The 21,291-nt window shown below is 41.9% G+C and overlaps 1 protein-coding gene across 3 annotated transcripts in view; it reads right to left on the reverse strand.

Moving 5' to 3' along the window:
- Positions 1–560: 560 nt before the first annotated feature.
- Positions 561–21,291, reverse strand: part of LOC137629535 (nucleobindin-2-like) — a 70,392-nt gene continuing 49,661 nt past the window's right edge. For 2 of the 3 annotated variants that reach the window (XM_068360946.1, XM_068360947.1), the window contains exons 8-11: positions 16,711–16,891; positions 16,027–16,183; positions 10,418–10,804; positions 561–1,770 (exon numbers count right to left, since the gene is read on the reverse strand). In XM_068360946.1, the coding sequence (XP_068217047.1) occupies positions 1,432–1,770; positions 10,418–10,804; positions 16,027–16,183; positions 16,711–16,891 (1,064 nt within the window). In that variant the 3' untranslated portion in view covers positions 561–1,431. The remainder of the gene's footprint in view (positions 1,771–10,417; positions 10,805–16,026; positions 16,184–16,710; positions 16,892–21,291) is intronic. The other variant, XM_068360948.1, reaches the window with a different exon arrangement.

Genomic DNA, 21,291 nt, shown 5'->3' on the forward strand with positions numbered 1-21,291 from the left:
AGATCTTTGGCATCATCTGTGCTGTTGCTAAACATTTTTTTACTTGTTTTGTAAAGTTATTATACTTTAAGGTACAAAAAATGTTCTGCCTCCTTGAATCCCTACGTGGTCCTCCTACTTTCTGCATTTTATATATGGTCTTCTAATCATTGCAGTCATAAAAAAAACCTTATTAAATTCTGTACAATGTATCTATTGTGCCATGCATCGTAATATCTGATGTACAATGTTAAATTCTGCAAAAAAAAAAAAGTATCAATTGTGGCATGTTTCGTAACATTTGATGTATAGCGTTAAATTTTAACTGTCGGTGAGTAAAGTTAAAAGGAATATGAAAGTTGAACGTCTTTTTTTAATTTTACATTCAAGACCTTACGATTAATTTCCTTTTATCTATACCTTACTCATTATAAATTGCAAAATGCCACTTAGCACTTCCTTTATTAGGTATGCATATATTCATGCACAAAATGTAGAAATATCAGGATGAGATATGAAGCTCTGAGGAAGCAAAGCTATGGATCAAAGAACTTTTAAGTTTAAGAAGGAAGTATTGGAGCTGAATAGCTAATTGTACTGTAATGTTACATCTCAAATAGAACTTCACTTTACGCAAATGTTTTCACTAACCTTTTCACGTAATTTTCGTCATGAATACCTTTGTTTATATACAGTAGATATTTCTATATGTGTGCTTATATGTATTATGATAACTTGAACATGACCTTCCTAATGACCAATCTTGAACAATTGAAATTCTCTAAATAACGATAACAAAAATATAAAAATTCACAATATATTTAAATATGAACAAGCAACTTCCACAGCTTTATCTTAAACTTATTATCAATTTGAAAGTACAGTACATAAGTGGATATTTCACAAACTATTTCTTCAATTTCCAATTCAAAAGAATAATCATTTTGGAAACCTTAATTACTGTACGTAGATTTTATAAAATGCTTCCCAAAACAAATAGATGTTAGATGGTCCAATAAAACAGAGAGATGATAAAGAGGATAAACATAGCCTATTTATTTCTGCATACGCTAAAATGTCCGAAGCCAAAAAGAATTTTAAAGGTAAACCAATCATCTTGTATGCTTTCTTTTACAATTACAGAGGGTCCTCAACTTACAAAATTAATAGACTCCAAGAAGCGGTTTGTAATTTGAATTTTGTTAAATTTTGACCTATGGTAGAACCTAACCTGAATCCCGTGCTTACGATTTCCAGCTACAAAAGTCAACAAATAGATGGGTTTCATTGTTTTATTACAGTACTGTATTTCTTTGTCTTATATTTGTTATTTTTAGTTTGAATTGTTTGTATCTGAATGTTTGTAAGTCGAATGTTAGTAGGTTGGGGACATTCTGTATATTTAAAACACTAAACGGTTCTTCCGCGATAGGTTAAATACTTAATTCCATGCTAATGTATTGCATTGTTTTGGATGTTATTTATAACTTGCTGTTGACCAATTGGATGTCCGGCTACAGGTTGTGCAGGTGCAGCCTGACCAGGAATGGGCTGAGCTTGTTCCGACTGGGCAGCAACCTGCTGTATTGGTACAGGCTGAGCTGGTGCAGCCTGAGCTGCTACTGGCTGGCCCATCACAGGTTGTGCTGCAGGCTGACCAGCAATTGGTTGAGCTGCAATTGGTTGGCCAGCTATAGGCTGTGCTGGAACTGGTTGGCCTGCAGCAGGCTCAACTCCAATTGGATGTCCACCCACAGGCTGCTGCTGACTCCCAGTAGCCACTGCCGGAACCTGTATATTGTTAAAATATTTACATATTTGGCCTTAATCACACGGAATAACTAAACTAATTCTGGGAGAAAACATTAGCAATATGTTTTCTACAAAATGAACCTAACCTGTTTTTCAAAATTAGGAAAATTATCTCATCAGGATTCTTTAAGTTATCCTAAGTTTGTAAAAAAACAAACTTTCAAATCAATGGGATATCCTGCAAACTCCTTAAATTACGACCAATGAAGAAATTAGAAGCTTGGTTACTGTCTAGCGGCCTTTCAAAAAATTATCCCTCCATGCATAGAAGAAACAGAAAAAGATACCGTGTGTGTGTATTTGTGATGAAAAATCACATGCGCTACTTAAATTATTACCAGATCGATAAAATTTATAGGACTTATTAACCGTAACATCTGCTTCTATAATTTTGGAATTCCAATTAATGAAAAGTATTGGAATAAAAAGACAAATTACAAGCTTATCTTTTTAATTTTTCATTAGTTGTCAATGAAAGAGCATGCTTTAAATAAAAGGCAGTAACATTAAATAATGCTTTACATTCTCTGACATAGAGAGAGAGAGAGAGAGAGAGAGAGAGAGAGAGAGAGAGAGAGAGAGAGAGAGAGAGAGAGAGAGAGAGAGAGATTGCAGTCGTTATATAAGCATCTGAGGTTAGAAAATAATTTGATATGACAAATAAAAAGTCCGATTATCAATCAAAATTTTTTTAAACATTTCATCTGCTCACACATACATTTCTTGATATATTCTCTTATGCCTTGCTTTCATAGTTTGTCTCGAAATCTTGTAAAATACTCGCTATACTGTACTACATACTTTCTTTTTAAATGACATACACTCAAATAAGCCATTCACGCTATATAGAATATCATTAACAACAACCAACCCACATAAATACCTCAAGCTACAAATTTACAACCCACCACGTCTCGGAACTTGGAAAGGAAACTCTCCAAATGTAAAGACTGGGATAATGACAGCACACAGACGGAATGTGCATAAAATGTTATTTTCATTAGTAAAATAAATTTTTGAATATACTTACCCGATAATCATGTAGCTGTCAACTCTGTTGCCCGACAGAAATCTACGGTCGGGATACGCCAGCGATCGCTATTCAGGTGGGGGTGTACACAACAGCGCCATCTGTGGTCAGGTACTCCAGTACTTCTTGTCAACACCACTTCAATTTTTTCCTCGGTCCACTGGTTCTCTATGGGGAGGAAGGGTGGGTCAATTAAATCATGATTATCGGGTAAGTATATTCAAAAATTTATTTTACTAATGAAAATAACATTTTTCAATATTAATCTTACCCGATAATCATGTAGCTGATTCACACCCAGGGTGGTGGGTGAAAACCAGTGTACATGTTAATCAAGAAGCTAAGTATCCCGTATTTTATTTTATTAGTTATTCAAAAATAACATAAAATAAATAAGTACCTGGTAAGGAAGACGACTTGAACCATTACTCTGCCTTTATTAAGTACGTCTTCCTTACTGAGCGTAGCGGTCCTCTTAGGATGCTGAACGACTCTTAGGTGCTGAAGTATAAAGGGCTGCAACCCATACTAAAGGACCTCATCACAACCTTTAACCTCGGCGCTTCTCAAGAAAGAATTGACCACCCGCCAAATCAACAAGGATGTGGAAGGTTTCTTAGCCGACCGTACAACCCATAAAAAGTATTCAAGAGAAAGGTTAAAAGGTTATGGGATTATGGGAATGTAGTGGCTGAGCCCCCGCCTACTACTGCATTCGTTGCTACGAATGGTCCCAGGGTGTAGCAGTACTCGTAAAGAGACTGGACATCTTTGAGATAGAATGATGCGAACACTGACTTGCTTCTCCAATAGGTTGCATCCATAACACTCTGCAGAGAACGGTTCTGTTTGAAGGCCACTGAAGTAGCCACAGCTCTCACTTCATGTGTCCTTACCTTCAGCAAAGCAAGGTCTTCTTCCTTCAGATGAGAATGTGCTTCCCTAATCAGAAGCCTGAATTAGTAAGAAACTGAGTTCTTAGACCTTGGAAAAGAAGGCTTCTTGATAGCACACCATAAGGCTTCTGATTGTCCTCGTAAAGGTTATGACCTTTTTAGATAGTACCTAAGAGCTCTAACTGGGCAAAGTACTCTCTCCAGTTCGTTCCCCACCAAGTTGGACAGGCTTGGGATCTCGAACGACTTAGGCCAAGGACGTGAAGGAAGCTCGTTTTAGCAAAAAACCGAGCTGCAAGGAACATGTAGCCGTTTCAGATGTGAAAACTATGTTCCTGCTGAAGGCGTGGATCTCACTTACTCTTTTAGCTGTTGTCAAGCACACGAGGAAAAGAGTTTTTAATGTGAGGTCCTAAAAAGAGGCTGATTGGAGAGGTTCAAATCTTGATGACATAAGGAACCTTAGGACCACGTCTAGATTCCAGCCTGGAGTGGACAACCGACGTTCCTTTGAGGTCTCAAAAGACCTAAGGAGGTCCTGTAGATCTTTGTTGGTGGAAAGATCCAAGCCTCTGTGGCGGAAAACCGCTGCCAACATACTTCTGTAACCCTTGATCGTAGGAGCTGAAAGGGATCTTACGTTCCTTAGATGTAACAGGAAGTCAGCAATCTGGGTTACAGTGGTACTGGTTGAGGAAACTGCATTGGCCTTGTACCAGCTTTGGAAGACTTCCCCTTTAGACTGATAGACACTGAGAGAGGATGTTCTCCTTGCTCTGGCAATCGCTCTGGCTGCCTCCTTCGAAAAGCCCCTAGCTCTTGAGAGTCTTTCGAAAGTCTGAAGGCAGTCAGACGAAGAGCGTGGAGGTTTGGGTGTACCTTCTTTACGTGAGGTTGACGTAGAAGGTCCACTCCTAGAGGAAGAGTCCTGGGAATGTCGACCAGCCATTGCAGTACCTCTATGAACCATTCTCTCGCGGGCCAGAGCGGAGCCAACCAACGTCAGCCGTGTCCCTTTGCGAGAGGCGAACTTCTGAAGTACCCTGTTGACAATCTTGAACGGCGGGAATGCATACAGGTCGAGATGGGACCAATCCAGCAGAAAAGCATCCACGTGAACTGCTGCTGGGTCTGGAATCGGAGAACAATACAACGGGAGCCTCTAGGTTATCGAGATAGCAAACAGATCTATGGTTGGCTGACCCCACAGGGCCCAAAGTCTGCTGCAAACATTCTTGTGAAGGGTCCACTCTGTGGGGATGACCTGACCCTTCCGGCTGAGGCGATCTGCCATGACATTCATATCGCCCTGAATGAACCTCGTTACCAGCGTGAGCTTTCGATCTTTTGACCAGATGAGGAGGTCCCTTGCGATCTAGAACAACTTCCACGAATGAGTCCCTCCCTGCTTGGAGATGTAAGCCAAGGCTGTGGTGTTGTCAGAGTCCACCTCCACCACCTTGTTAAGCTGGAGGGACTTGAAGTTTATCAAGGCCAGAATAACCGCCAACAACTCCTTGCAATTGATGTGAAGTGTCCTTTGCTCCTGATTCCATGTTCCCGAGCATTCCTGTCCGTCCAAAGTCGCACCCCAGCCCGTGTCTGATGCGTCCGAGAAGAGACGGCGGTCGGGTTTCTGAACAGCCAAAGGTAGACTTCCTTGAGAAGAAAGCTGTTCTTTCACCACGCGAGAGTAGACCTCCTCTCTTCGGAAACAGGAACTGAGACCGTCTCTAGCGTCATGTCCTTTATCCAGTGAGCAGCTAGATGATACTGAAGGGGGAGGAGGTGGAGTCTCCCTAACACGATGAACAGGGCCAGCGATGAAAGTGTCCCTGTTAGACTCATCCACTACCTGACTGAGCATCGGTTCCTTCTCAGCATGCTCTGGATGCATTCTAGGGCTTGGTAGATCCTTGGGGCCGACGGAAAAACCCGAAAAGCTCGACTCTGAAGATCCATACCCAGGTAGACAATGGTCTGGGATGGGACGAGCTGGGACTCCTCAAAATTGACCAGGAGGCCCAGTTCCTTGGTCAGATCCATAGTCCATCTGAGAATCTCCAGACAGCGACGACTTGTGGGAGCTCTTAAAAGCCAGTCGTCTGACGGAGCCGGACACAAGATCATGGTACTGCTGCACAGTCAGTGAACTGTCAACCATGGGGAAGCGAGGAAGTACAGTGACAACCCGAAGCTGTCTAGACTGTCTGGGTCGTACAGACAACTCCTTATCGGGTTGCTGAGGTTGCCGCCTCAGCAACCCGATAAGGTTGTTGAACGTCTTCCCAGTGACACACTGACTCCGTAAACAAAAAATCCTCTAGCAAGGACTAAGCTTGGACTGCATGTCTTGCAACACAGCTCAAGGTCTATGGGAGCAGGTGTGGTAACAGACGGGGTTAGCGACTGAAGTGGAACCATTACCCTCCCTGGAAGCATGCTATGCTTAAATAAAAGTCCATAGGAGGCTAAGTAGCTAAAGGCTCCTCTCCAAATGACAGAGTCCTCAAGGGAAAATCAGAAGGAGGGAGAATAGCACTTTCTCATCTACAGGAACCATATCCGAGAAAAGCTAAGTTCTCTCAGTGAGGGTTTCACTGGTGCAAAAGCAGCAGACTAGAAGGCAACGTTATGAAACTGCTTGACAGTCTAGTGAGTTGGCAACAACCAAAGATGTGTGACTGAGAAGCATGCGGTAAGGTATGCAGAGCATGCTGTATGCAGAGCATGCTGTATGTAGAGCATGCTGTAAGGTAAGCAGAGCATGTTGCATGGCGTGCGGCTTATGCTGCATGGGATGAGGCTCATGCTGCATGGGATGAGGCTCATGCTGCATGGTATGAGACTCATGCTGCATGGGATGAGGCTCAAGCTGCAAGGGATGAGGCTTATGCCGCATGCGTTGAGGAGGATGCCGCATAGTATGAGGCTCCTGCCTCATGGGTTGAGGCGGTTATTTATTCTTAAAAGGAAATCTGAACCTGACCCTAATCTAGCTGTCCGAGGATTTACCTGGTGAGACATCAGTCTCTATACCAGCGAGTTTACCAGATTTCCCCGGGCCACCACGTGACACAATTGGTAGTAATTCATTCAAATTACCCCTAATGAGTCAATATGGATAAATATCAACACAACATCATGTTCAAATAGAAATAAATTTCTACCTGGGATCGAACGCTAGCCCCTTCTAATGAAAGGCCAGGTCGAAACCAACCATGCCACGAGAGCCCATTGCCGCATAGCATGAGGCTCCTGCCTCATGATTTGAGGAGGACGCTGCGCAGAGAGAGGCTCATGCTGTGAGAATGCGGTTGCTGCATGCGTTGAGGCGGCTGCCTCATAGCATGAGGTTCCTCAAGAGTTGAGGCTCTTGCCTCAAGAGTTGAGGCTCTTGCCTCAAGAGTTGAGGTTGCCTCAAGAGTGGAGGTGGCTGCCGCAAGAGTTGAGGTTGCTGCCTCAAGGATGGTGGAGGTTGCCGCAACGCAAGAGGTTGCTGCATAGCGCTGGTATCTGGCAACTCCCAATGTGGCAGCTCACGCGTGGAGGTAGGTTGAGGAACCTCAACATCATACGTCTGGCAGGGTGGACTGCGCAGAGGTGGAGTTGAGGTTGCTGCCTCGAGGATGGTGGAGGTTGTCGCACCGCAAGAGGTTGCTGCCTCGAGGATGGAGGAGGTAGTCGCAACGCATGAGGCTCCTACCTCAAGGGTAGAGGAGGTTGCTGCAAAGCATAAGGCTCCTGCCTCAAGTGTTGAGGAGGTTGCCGCGTGGCAAGAGGCTCCTGCCTCAAGGAAAGTGGAGGTTGCTGCACAGAGCTGGTATCTGGCAACTCCCAACGCGGCAGCTCACGCATGGAGGTAGTTTGAGGAACCTCAACATCATACGTCTGGCAGGCTGGACTGCGTAGAGGTGGAGGAGCGCTCGCAGGAGGAGGTGTGTTAACCTTCTCTGCCTGAAACTCCTGCATCAACACCGCAAGCTGAGACTGCATTGTCAGCAGCATAGACCACTAGAGTTTAAGAAAGACAACAACAAACGGAGCTACTGTCCGTTGAAACTGAGGGTCTAAAACAGCTGGTGCGGCAACAGACGGAGTTACTGTCTGTTGCGATACCACCTTGCCTCTCTGGGAGGTGTGCAGTTGTCGTACTGCAGCAAGTCCGAACTGACCCAGTGCTAATGGCACCACCTAGGAGTTGGACTTGCGCGGAAGGGACCGACTTGCACTTAAAAGCTGCAAGATTTGGTCCATGGTTTCTGCGAGAAACCTCTTCCGCAGACGAGGAATAAATGGGCTCTCTCGTCTTTGTGTGGGTGGGGTGATCACGTCGGCTACGTGAGTTGGTTACACCCGAAACCACGGAGGGAAACATCTGTTCGTCGATCAAGGCCTGCTGAACCCATAAGTCCTTCGACATTACTTCTCCCCTGGGCTTGGGAGCTTGTAAGAGGTCCCAGACTAGGCGAACAACTGGCACGAACAGACGAACCCTCGAACGCAACACTGTAACACTTTGCGCTTATCACTTTTGATTTTCTGTTTGCACTTATTTCACTGAACTCGAAACTTTAAGTGGTTTGTACCTGAAACACGCAATTCTATCCTTCATTAAAAGTTAGTAATTGCGAAAACAGTATTACAATTAACAGAAAAACATAATGAAAGATAAATAATTCAGTGGCTGGAAAAGAGACTAAACACTAGATCAAATAAACTACGTTTAAAATCTCTCACCGCATAAAGCCTGAGAACAAGAATAAAACTCTAGAAACGTTTACCTTCTTCCCCTAAAGAGACTAGGGAGAAGAGCAAAAACGATAACAACGTTACCCGCTTGAACGAAACGTTTATCCTCCTCTCTCTCCCTCCGTCTCTATCTCTCTCTCTCTCTCTCTCTTGACTTAGCACCTGAGAGAAGAGCCCAATTATATATATCGTTAAAACATATTATTGTTAAAGGAAAAAAACTGAAAGGTTTCCCAAATAAAAAGTTCCTTTATTAGAATTAAAACCATTTAAGCTAAGAAAGAATGAACAAAACGCTAGAATCGGTTTACTCTTACTGCAACGTGACACCGTGATAGACTCTCTCTCTATCGTAACGATAAAGCGCAAGTTGAACGTTCTGAACGTCAACAACTGCAGAGACAAAACAAAACGTTAGTTCAACTTTGAAAACAGTACAAGACTATCAAAGAAATTCTTTCAAAAACATTAAAATAGCATAATATGTTAACAGGTAAAAATGAAATGACGGGCTCAATGTTAATTAACTTCGGTTCAAGAAAAGACCGCCTACTATTAGGAAAGGTCGAATATAAACAAATATAAAAATTAATTTTAATAAGTTTATAATAAAAGGAAGTTAATCAAAGAGGCCTATAAAAGGCGGAGAGATATAAAATAAATCTATAACTTTGTTAAGCAAAATTAAGAGAGTCTATACTCTCTTCGACACCAACACTTCCGTCTAAGGGAAGGGTCGGCCATTTAAAAGTGAAAGAGAGTTCATACTCTCTTCGTCTCCCTCCGTACCAAAACTAAATAAAAAATTAAATCAAATTAATTCCAAAAACTTGCTAAGCTAACGATATAGCTTCCTGAATAGCGAAGGCTAAACTCTAGAGCAAATACATCACCAAATCGTGAGCAATAACTCCAGAATCAACAGCGTATCCATGTAGGTCTAGCTGGAGGCACGACAGAGGAAAAATTGAGGTGGTGTTGACAAGAAGTACTAGAGTACCTGACCACAGATGGCGCTGTTGTGTACACCCCCACCTGAATAGCGATCGCTGGCGTATCCCGACCGTAGATTTCTGTCGGGCAACAGAGTTGACAGCTACATGATTATCGGGTAAGATTAATATTGAAAACCCTGTTTTCTGTTATATGTATTTTACCCAATTGCATATAACATCTAAGAAAGTTAAGAAAAGTGAACTGGATTATCACCAATCATTATTAACACGCCAAATAAATGGAGACTTTTCATCACTATCTCATAACTAGTGTTGTTTATATTTATATCACATTCTTAAACTAAGACTCTTTAAGGATATAAACATCTTTACTATATCACATTAATGATTACATTAGATGCAAAACTTTTACCTAAAATAATAAAACGATTCTAACATATCACAGTCAACAGATAAAACAGATGTGAAAAAGATCGCAAAGTTTACAAAAGAAACATAATTCATGGGGTTTATTTACAAATATTCAAATTCATGAAAAAAGAGGCCTAAAAATAAAGATAATTTCTTTTGACATCATAAAATACTAAATACTGAGGGATACGAGTTAATAAATAAACAAAATAAAAAATCTAAATAGGAAAAAATGAAACTATGCAAGACAAATCATTTATATCTAAGGAACTTCGTCAGATTGTCTTTATAAACCCTAAAAGTGAAGAGTCCACTTTTCCATACATACATATTCACACTCATTTTGAGATTTCACCTTAGAAAAGGTCAACAAGTTTGGTAGTGTTATAAAATACACAAAGAATTAGAAAAGCTGAGAGGGCTAGAAAAGAACATTCTTACCTTTACCACCGAAATATTAATGCCCATCAAGTCAAGTGCCCAACAGCTCTAGATGGCTTTTGCCACTGTGTCAAAAGGTGAGCAACCCATGTAACTAATCCACCCAAGCAAATGTTGTATTTTAAGAATAGAGAACAAACCTTATATGGTGACTCTTGAGGAATTTGAGAATGACTCTGACCTATAGCCTGATTATTTACTATCCCTTGCGGTACCTGCTGGTACTGTGGGGGAATGGGCTGACCAGGAGGTACATTATAATACCCTTGACCAGGTTGTACTACCTGGTAACCTGGAGGTACAGCCTGATAAGCTTGTGGATGAGCCTGATATACCTGTTGTGGAGGCTGGTAACCATGGGGAATTGCATTTGGGTGAACCTGGGGTGGAACCCCATAAGCATGGGCAGCTTGAGGTGGTGGTATTCCTCCAGCATGTATGGGCTGCTGGAGACCTGGATGGGGTCCACCTTGGTAAACAGCTGGGTGGACTTGTGGACCGCCATAGTACCCCGGTGGGGGAGGGATCTAATGGTGAAGAAATGCTTAACATATCACTCAACACCAAGTGATCCTCACACCTACAGGTAGCAAGCAGGACTCACAAAGCACATTTCTTTTAACTGTTTTTCAGAATGTTTCAGGTTATACACTTGTTGAAATATCAATCAAAGCTGCTACTCTTAATAGCCACTTCAAAAAAAAAAAAAAAAAATGTATTGCAAACAGTACTTACAAAATGTGCTTTGTGTTCAATCAATGCAAGTCAGCAATAAAATCTTGCACTGGACTTGAAACCATCACAGATATCTAATTCCACAACAAAAGCACTGTGATTAATGATTAAATTTACATAATCATATGCACGATCACACTGCCGAAATGTATAGTGCTTGTAATGTAGGTGTATGTCTGCAGTAGGACTGAGATTATGACATGAAAAGACACAACAAACCTTCTGTTCATAAATTTCATTTCAATTTATGGACTAATAAACCTTTGTGATAAATCTTTGCTCAAAATTTCTTTATTTCACCAGAACCTTTTGTTTACATTAGCCTTCCAAAAGAAGAACACTCCCAAATGACTATGTATGCATCCATGTCAATAAGCGTCCCTAATAGTAGTTCACTTCTTCTGTGTGTATTTTTTCTCACAGTTTACGCTACATTTAAAGTTCCTTTCTTAACAATTTCCATTTATCAACAGTTTCCAAGAGGATTTACTTAATTACACCATAGTATTTAATAGAAGAGTGATATAACTTAATTATCTTCCTTGATAAAAAAAAGTAAAGGGAGCATCACAAAAAATTAAAAAAAATCTTTGAAGTAATTTGTATTTTTCCTAGCCATACAAAAGAAGTGTCTTTTATTAGGGATATCGTTTTAATGCGAGCTGGAATCGATCGTTAGAGTTCCATAACGAACAGCTATCCAACCGAGTAGAGAGCAGGGTGAGGAGCCTCGTCCCCCTTTACAGTCAGATATTATAGTGATACCTCATTTATTGTGGTTGATGGGGAACGGACACCCTGCGATAGATGAAAATCCACAAAGTAGGATTGGGTCCCTCGCCCGTAATTTTTGCATGTGTGTGTGAGTACAAGAATGTTTAAAATACTGTATGTATATATATACTTTATATACAGAATATGTACAGTATATTATGCTTAAATCTATTGTATTTAAAATATAAAACCATTACAGTACAGTGCTGTAATGTATACTACATTCACACAAATATCCTAAATAAATCTACAAATAATATACATTGACTCACTCGTATATTTTACTTAAATCTACAATTTTTAATTACTGCATACAAACCATTCACACACACACACGCACTCTCTCTCTCTCATACCATACGATAGTATGGTGTTCTAACTCTCGCCAATGACAGTAGTATCTTCAGCTGTAATGACAACTATGACGCTGCAAATGCCATGATGATGATAACGATAAAGACGATGACGATGACAAGGCTGATGACGATAACAAAGCTGATGACATTGACAAGGCTGATGACGATGACAGAACTGTACAGTTCGATGAATGTTGACGATGGTGTTACTGCTCAGGTATAATGAGGCCTTTAAAGCAGTTCTGGAAGCGCCTCATCATCATCAGATATCGGCGCTGGGTCGTCGTCATATGCTTGAGAGAGAGGCACAGAAGCTCTCACTCCACTTGTAGAGGGTCGAGGTTCACCAGAAGGCTCTTCTACTGGAGGCACTGATGGTGTAACTGGCTTTCTAAACTTTGTCAAGAACATGGTGATGGGTAGTTGCTGTCGTTACTTTTTCTTTTGTTGCCATAACCCCACCAACACGGTTGCAAAACTCGACAGCTCAAACCATGTTCTCATTGACTTCTTGCTCAAAGCATTGCAATGCCCTTACCATGTTGCACATTTCCTGCAGGTTCTCCAGAGTAAGGCCAATCTTATTCATTTCTTCATCTTTCTCTTCTTCACTCGCTGACTTCATCATTTCAAGGAGGTCTTCGTCTGTTAGCGGGTCTGAATGGGCCTCGATAAGGCTGTCCACGTCTCCTTCCCTTATGTCAGCGAATCCTTCATTCTTAATTATGTGGCCTAGCGTCATCACCTACTCCACTGCCGAGTGGGAAAGGATGTGATGATGTACAGCCAATCAGCTCACTTGATACAAACACTCGTGCTCTGATTTGTCGATCTTGCGCCGGTAACCAATCACGTGCCTTGTCTGACTTCCAGTGGGTAGAAGAGCAAGCTGCTCTCTTTGTATGGCAACCCGAGAAGCCGTTTCTTTCGCAAATCAAGATGAAACATGGCTGCTTTCTGCAATACAGCTGCCAATTTTTATTTTTCAACAAAAAAACCCTGTGATGTACCGAATCCGCGATTGTTGAACGTGATGTGGCGAGGGATTACCGTATTCACTTTCGTTTTGATCTTTCAGCTAGGACTGAGAGAGGGGGTTGAGGAGGGAAGTTTCATTAAAGGATTACTTTTAAAATATGTGATAAGTTCCTACAAAACATACAAACTCTTGATCTTTAATTAGGGAGGCTCACTGCTTCGTAGGCTGGAAATCCCCTGGAACAAACGATTGAAGATTCAATTTCTTCCTTGGAAGTGATCAATGTTTGAGCTGTATGAGCTCTAAGCAAGAAAGGGGGCTAAGAATTAATTTGAAGAGCCAGTTATACTAACTTTCATTCCATACTTACATTTACACGTTACCATAGACGAGATGTATCCTTGTCCCATGTGGGAGCTGGGCTGGTTACACAACAACTTGGGCAGTCACCACAGGTCCAACCACAAAGGTGTCAAGGGACTTTTAAGTACACTACTGCAAGTAAAAGGCTGTAAAGGTGGTCTGTCACTTCCAGACACCAGCCTTCAACACTTGACCCACTGGCAGATTACTCATGAAAATGAGGGTGGGGCCAATACTCCTGACATTGTGAGCTCTAGTCCTGGCTGGCGCCTCAACTCTCCTGTCAGTCGAGGCATAAGCTTTACAGATCTTCCCACTATGCCAGAGAGAGACCATGTTCATTGACACATTTTTCCTGGAGGTACCAGTGCTTAAGAAAAATCTCCGACACTCAGAATTGAGGTAGCAATGCAGAGCCTTCACAGGACACAAGAGTATCTCATCTCGATTGCTACAGGCCACCTCCCAAAGGGAGGGGATGGGGGACTCGAACCTGGGATTATGTGCCGCCACGTTACAGGTCTTGGCCACGAAGTCTGACACAAAACTAAAGGAGACCTTCCTCCCTTCAGAGTGGGGCAGCATAAGAGAGACCATGCAACTAACCAACTCTTCGTCAATGCTAAAGATAGAAGAAAAAATCTTGAGAGCCAGATCCCCATCTGACCTCCTCAAAGGCTCAAACAGGGTATGCATAAGGGCTTGAGGTGTGGGGTGCGCAAGACTGTTCAACCCTCTTCACGAGCATAAATAACTCCCAAGAAGAAAAGAGATCTAGGCCTTTCAGTCAGAAGACCATACTCAAGGCCAAGCGATAACCTTTGATAGCCGTGAATGAGAGACATTTTTCCCAGCGAAGGAAGACGAGGAAATCCGCGATCTGTGCCAGAGTTGCTCTGACTGAAGAAATGCCCCAATTGTAGAAGATGGCCCACTTTGCTTGATAGACAGTTGTAGGGGACCTCCTAAGATACCCAGTCATCTCCTGTGCAGTGATCGAGAAAAGCCTTCCATTCAGAGGAGATGCTGGAGAGTCTTCACCGATGAAGTGCTAACGACTCCACGGACTGGTGGTACCTCTGCCAGTGCGGCTGACAGAGAAGTGTGGGCCGCAGGGGTACAGTATAGTTCTCTCGGGACCTCGAACAGAAGAGCAAGATCAGGATACCACTCGGCTTGAGGCCATCTGGGAGTGCCAGGGTCATTAAGATTCCTGGCATAACTAATGATGTTGATTACCGGATGGATCAGGCTGAACAGCATTAAGGTATACACGTTTAGATAATCCCATAAGTGTTGGAAGGCGTTTCTCAACGACGTCAGTGGATCCGGAATGGGGAAGCAGAACACATGGAGTTTCCTATTCAGCTGCATGGCAAACAGGTAGATCCCCAGGAAGCTCCACAGGGTATGAAGCCTTTCTGCTACTAGAGGATGTAGAGATTGCTCTGCTACTACAACTAACCCCTAACAACCATGTGTCTACTAATACATTCTGTTCTGTTTAATATCTATCTATTTACCAACGCACTTCCCCAATTTTGAGGGGTAGCAGACATGAAAAAAAAAAAAAAAGAGGGGACTTTCTTCTCTTTGCTCCTCCCAGCCTGACGAGGGATTCAGCCGAGTTTGCTTGGTACTCCTAGGGTTCCACAGCCCACCCTCCCCCATTATAACCACAATGAAACTTCCTATGCTGAATCTCCTACTGCTGCTATCTCAGCGGTCACCAAGGCGATCGGAGGAAGCAGCTGGGCCCAAATTGTTACGCAGGTAAATGTAATCGACCATGAATATAACTAAAGCTAAGTTTACTTTTTTAAGCTAAACTATTTAATAAACACGATCCATTCCCGTACTTCTTGTACTAAGTGCAGGTACGACAAGGAGACAAGTAAACCTTCAACAGACGGCTGGATCTGCTTGGATGCATAAATACCCAGGCAAGTGTTCTTTCAGAGTATTTGAGGACTAGACTAATTGCCAAACGGTATATAGTAAACTGGTGGATTTATATAAAAAAAATATTTCTTAATTCATATTCTAATAGTACCAGTGTAGGTTTACTACTGGATTAAACTAACATTGTAAAATCCATACTCTCCAAATACAATTATAGTTTATACTGTCTTGAATAACTTTAGAAGTCAAATAACTCACATAGTGATATCACCAAATTGGATTATAAAATCTTGATAAAACTGAAATAATTATGTCTTTACAAAAGCACTCCCCCAAATCCTACTGCAAACATAAATGATCATGTGTGGAAAAACTGTGAAAAAATTAAATGAACTGTATCTTCAAATATAGAAATATCAAAACAGTCAAAATATTACCCTTCACCCTTTACTAGTCAGTACATATTTTTCATGAGTGTCTGCCAACTGTATGCACTGTATATTAGTTCATGAACCAATTTGAAAATACAGTAATAGATATCAAACTAATGAAATTAAATACTGAAAAAAAAAAACAGCTACATATCTGTTCCAAGACAATAAAACAAAAGCAAATAAAAACAAGAAGTGTCTATACTCACAGCTCCAGATTCCACTAACTTATGTATTTCTTCATTTCTTTGATGCTGGTAAGCCTCGTACTCTTGCTGCGAATAAATCTCCTGTTCGTCCAGTCCCTTCCAACCTTCATCTTGTTCAAATTCTGTTTTTTTGGTTTGCTCTATGAATTCATCAAAGCTGTGGGAATACAGTATCCAGCTTATTATATAAAACCAACTGCTATTTTATTATTATTACAAGCTTAGCTATAACCCTAGTACGAAAAGCAAGATGCTATAAGCCCAAGGGCTCCAACAAGGAAAAATAGCCCAGTGAGGAAAGGAAACAAGGAAATACTGTATCGTATTTCCCGTGTCATAAGACGCTACAAGTGGTAAGACGCACCTTATATTTAGCTAAGAAATTTTTGGAAAAAAAATAAATTGACGATTTTACAACGTATCATGGCAGCAATTCCAAATTGGTGAATTCTAGTGTGATTTTTTGTTCGGCATAGTAAATTTTCATATCTTGGGTATAATATGAAATGTATGAGGTAAAAATTGATTAATTGTACACGTTATCCCAGTTTTATTACATACATATTAAAAAATTATCAAGACTGTCCCTTCATACTGTTTTCAGATGCATTTCTACCACAAGTGTAATATCTCAGCAAGTAAAAACGGAAGAAAATTTACCTTCAAAACAGCTATAATACTCACCTTATCAGATTATCCCTATTAACGTCAGACTCCCTAAACACGTGTTCTCTCATCCTCTCCATTTCTTCATAACGCTCATTCATGTCATCTTCTGAGGCATTAGGATCATACAACTTGTCCAATTCTTTCTGGAACAGAATTTTCACCTCTACTTGGTCCCAGTATCCATTTCCATCCAAATCTATTAAAAAAAGATGTGAAATTTTTAGGAGCAATTACAATGACATAAGATTTGACATAAAATTTTCAGGTGAATCTGACGTCAACTTTTTAGGTGTACAGTATTTACTAAGACGTGAATCTTATGTCAACTTTTCAGGGGCATTTACAAAGATGTAATTCTGACGTAAAATTTTTAGGTGATTTTACAAAGATGTAAATCTGCTGTAAACATTTTAAGTGCATTTACAAAGACGTCGGCTTTTCAAGGCGCATTTACAAAGACGTAACTTTGCCATAAAGTTTTTAGGTGCATTTACAAGTACGTAAATCTTACGTCAACTTTTCAAGGGCATTTACAAAGACGTAACACTGCCGTAAACTTTTTAGGTGAATTTACAAAGACGTAAATCTTACATAAACTTTTCAGGTGAACTTACAGACGTAACTGTGACATAAACTTTTTAGGTGAATTTACAAAGACGTAAATATGCCGTAAACTTTTTAGGTGCATGTACAAAGATGTAACCCTGACATAGACTTTTTAGGTGCATTTACAAAGACGTAACCCTGACGTCAACTTTATATGTGAATTTACAAAAACGTATATCTGACAAAAATTTTTCAAAAATTTTTTTTAAGTGCATTTACAAAGACGTAAATCTGCCAGTATTTAGCGTACTTCATGAGTATCATTTTTTATTGTGAAGAATTAGAAACAGAAAAAACAAACACCTATATGATCCTGGCAAAACCTAAAGATAAATTTGCATTACTTAGCTCACGAAACATATTTAAAAATGGAGAAAGAGAAAAAAAACCAATCTGGAATCCTACTCACATTAAAATTTCCCTAACCCTTTGAGGGCCATTGGATGTATTATACGTATGATTTTTCTCACGTTAGGCACAATAAGTCTGGTAATTGGCTTTTTTTTCTCTTTCTTCATTTACTATAGGAATATTTTACAAAATATACAAAATCATATATCAACGGAAATGAAGTGTATTCAACTACACAATAAAAATGGAGTTTTTATGATAAAACAAAGTTTTATGAATATTTACCTGGCAGTTATATATACATAGCTAATTATCTCTATTTCGGCAGAATTTTTCTAAAACTAGGCAACCGCCTTGTGGTGGTTGGGTGGTAACACCCGTTAAAGGGTGGTAGGAGGAATCATTCCCGTTTTCTGTTCTTCAGTTCATCTATGCCCGACCTGTCTCCTGAGGGGAGGTGGGTGGGCCTTTGAATGTATATATAACTGCCAGGTAAGTATTCATAAAACTTTGTTTTATCATAAAAACTCCATTTTTATGAATAGAACTTACCTGGCAGTTATATATACATAGCTGATTAACACACTTGGAGGAGGGTGATAGACAGTAACATCATTGGGGAAACAACCAAAAAAGTTGTAGGGTAAATAAACACCTTGATTCCTTACCTGCTAAGGTAGCTGACTTCAAAGGTTCCTGCCTCTTGAGTCGCTTTCCCTTAGGAGTGTCAGCCAGGATGTGACCTGCAGTGCTGAAAACACTCAATCGAGTCTGTCAACGGGGTGAGACCAACAATCTGACTAGACTTCAGGACTACCTATTGCCCAAAATAAAAAACCGCAACTTTACCAAACCAACCACCTAACATTTGCAAAGTAGATAAAAATTATCTAACTAGACTGAGGTGACTGTACACAAGTCAAAGTCCTCAGACAACCAATAAAAAATACACCAACCTATGTACAAGTAAACAAAACTAAGGTTGAGGGGAGGTAGTAACTCCTTTGCCTAATACAGAAGCCGTAGCTACGTATGGTCCCAAGGTATAACATTTCTCATAATCCACCCTCACCTCTCTGAGGTAATGAGAGGCGAACACAGAGTTGATCCTCCAGAATGTCGCATCCATAATTTGACGGAGCGACATGTTCTTGCGGTAAGCAAGCGAGGTCGCAATGGCCCTTACTTCGTGAGCTTGCACTTTTAAACGTCCGAAGTGTTCCTCCTCATACAAGAGATGCGCTTCTCTTATCACTTCCCTCAGGAAAAAGGGCAAAGCGTTCTTGGAAAGGGGCTTTTGAGGATCTTTCACAGAACACCACAGGAAGCTAGAAGAGCCTCTCACACTTTACGTGCGAGACAAGTAGGTCTTGAGGGCTCGTACTGGACAGAGCAGCCTCTCTTGCTCTTGACCCACTAGGTTGGTCAAGTTAGGAACCTCAAAGGTCCTCGGCCAGGGCTTAGAAGGGTTCTCGTTTTTAGCGAGAAAGTCTAATCTCAAGGCACAAACTGCCCCATTCAGATTGAAGCCTACCTGTTTTTCAATTGCATGGACTTCACTAACTCTTTTAGCTGTTGCTAAGGCCAAAAGAAAGAGGGTCTTCTTGGTAACCTCCCTAAGGGGAGCCTGTGAAATGGGCTCAAATCTCTTGGTGCACAGAAATTTAAGAACCACATCAAGGTTCCAAGAAGGGGGCTTTAACTGGGTCTGCTTGGTCGTCTCAAAAGACTTCAAGAGGTCATGTAAGTCCTTATCGCGAGACAAGTCCAAGCCTCTATGCCGACAGACGGAAGAGAGCATACTTTTGTACCCTTTGATAGTGGACACAGCTAGCTTAGCGTCCTGTCTGAGGTACAACAAGAAATCCGCAATCTGGCTCACAGAGGTGGTGGATGAGGAAATCTTGTGCTTCCTACACCAAGCCCTAAAAGTCTCCCACTTGGACTGGTAGACCCTCTGCGAAGAGACCCTCCTCGCTCTGGCGATAGCTTTCGCAGCTTGCGCTGAAAAGCCTCTCGATCTGACGAGCTTCTCGATAGTCTGAAGGCAGTCAGATTGAGAGCGAGGGGGTTTTGATGATATCTCTCGAAGTGGGGTTGTCTGAGCAGATTTGGACTTGCAGGGAGGCTTCTTGGAAAGTCCATCAACAAGTCCACCACCTCCGTGAACCATTCCCTCATCGGCCAGAACGGAGCTATCAGGATCATCCGTCCCAAATCGAGGAGGGCGAATTTCCTGACTACCAGATTGATGATCTTGAACGGGGAAAAGCATAAGTGTCCATCCCCGTCCAATCCATCAAAAAGGCGTCTACTGCTATTGCCTCTCAGTCCGGAACTAGGGAGCAATAGATGGGGATCCTCTTGGATAAGTTGGAGGCGAAAAGATCGATGAGGGGTCTCCCCCACAGCCTCCAGAGACTCTGACAGACCTGTTGGTTGAGGGTCCATTCTGTGGGAAGGACCTGCCCTTTCCTGCTGAGCATGTCCGCCCTCACATTCTTCTGTCCCTGAACAAACCTCGTCAGCAGGTTTATCCTGTTCTCCTTCGCCCAAAGAAGGAGCTCTCTTGCTGTCTCGAACAGAGACAGAGAGTGAGTCCCTCCTTGCTTCCTGATGTAAGCAAGAGCTGTGGTGTTGTCTGAGTTGACCTCCACAATCTTCCCAGACACCAAGTCCTTGAAGGCCTTTAGCCCCAGAAAAATGGCCATCAGCTCCTTGTTGTTGATGTGCCATCCCAGCTGAATTCCTTCCCAATAGCCTGAGACCTCCTTGCTTCCTAGTGTTGCCCCCCAGCCTGACTCTGATGTGTCTGAAAACAACACTAGGTCTGGGTTCTTCTTGTGTAAGGAGATCCCTTCCCCTAACAAGGTTGGGTCCAGCCACCACTTCAGAAGATTCTTGACTTCTGTTGGAATGGGGAAGGAAAAGGAGTCTTCCTGCATCTTTCTGTCCCACGTCTTCGAAAGAAAGTGCTGAGGAGGCCTTAGGTGGAGTCTCCCCAGAGAGACAAACTGTTCGAGGGAGGATAGAGTCCCCAGCAAACTCATCCACTCCTTCGCTGTGCATCTCTTCTTGTCCAGGAAAGTTCTGACTTTTACAAGACACTTGGTCTGTCTTTCCTGAGAGGGAGAAGCCCGAAAAAGAACTGAATTCAGAACTATCCCCAAATAGAGAACAGTCTGATTCGGTCTGATCTGAGACTTCTCCCTGTTGATGACCAGGCCTAGATCTTGAGCCATCATAAAAGTCTTCCGTAAATCCTCCAGACATTTCTCCCTCGATCGTGAACGAATCAGCCAATCGTCCAGATAGAAGGATATCCTTATCCCCTCCTGATGCAGCCAACCTGATACATTCGCCATTATCCTGGTGAAGACTTGAGGAGCCGTGCTGAGACCGAAGCAAAGAGCTCTGAATTGGAAGAACTTACCCTGCATTACAAATCTCAGGTACTTCCTTGAAGTCGGATGGATGGGGACATGGAAATATGCGTCCTGCAAGTCGAGGGACACCATCCAGTCCCCTGGATGTACTGACGCCAGCACCGACTGAGTCGTCTCCATGGAGAACTTTGTCTTCTCCACAAATACGTTGAGAGCGCTGACATCCAGGACGGGTCTCCATCCGCCCGAGTTC

This window comes from Palaemon carinicauda, chromosome 37 (genome assembly GCF_036898095.1).
Source record: "Palaemon carinicauda isolate YSFRI2023 chromosome 37, ASM3689809v2, whole genome shotgun sequence".
In the NCBI taxonomy this organism is placed as follows: Eukaryota; Metazoa; Arthropoda; class Malacostraca; order Decapoda; family Palaemonidae; genus Palaemon; species Palaemon carinicauda.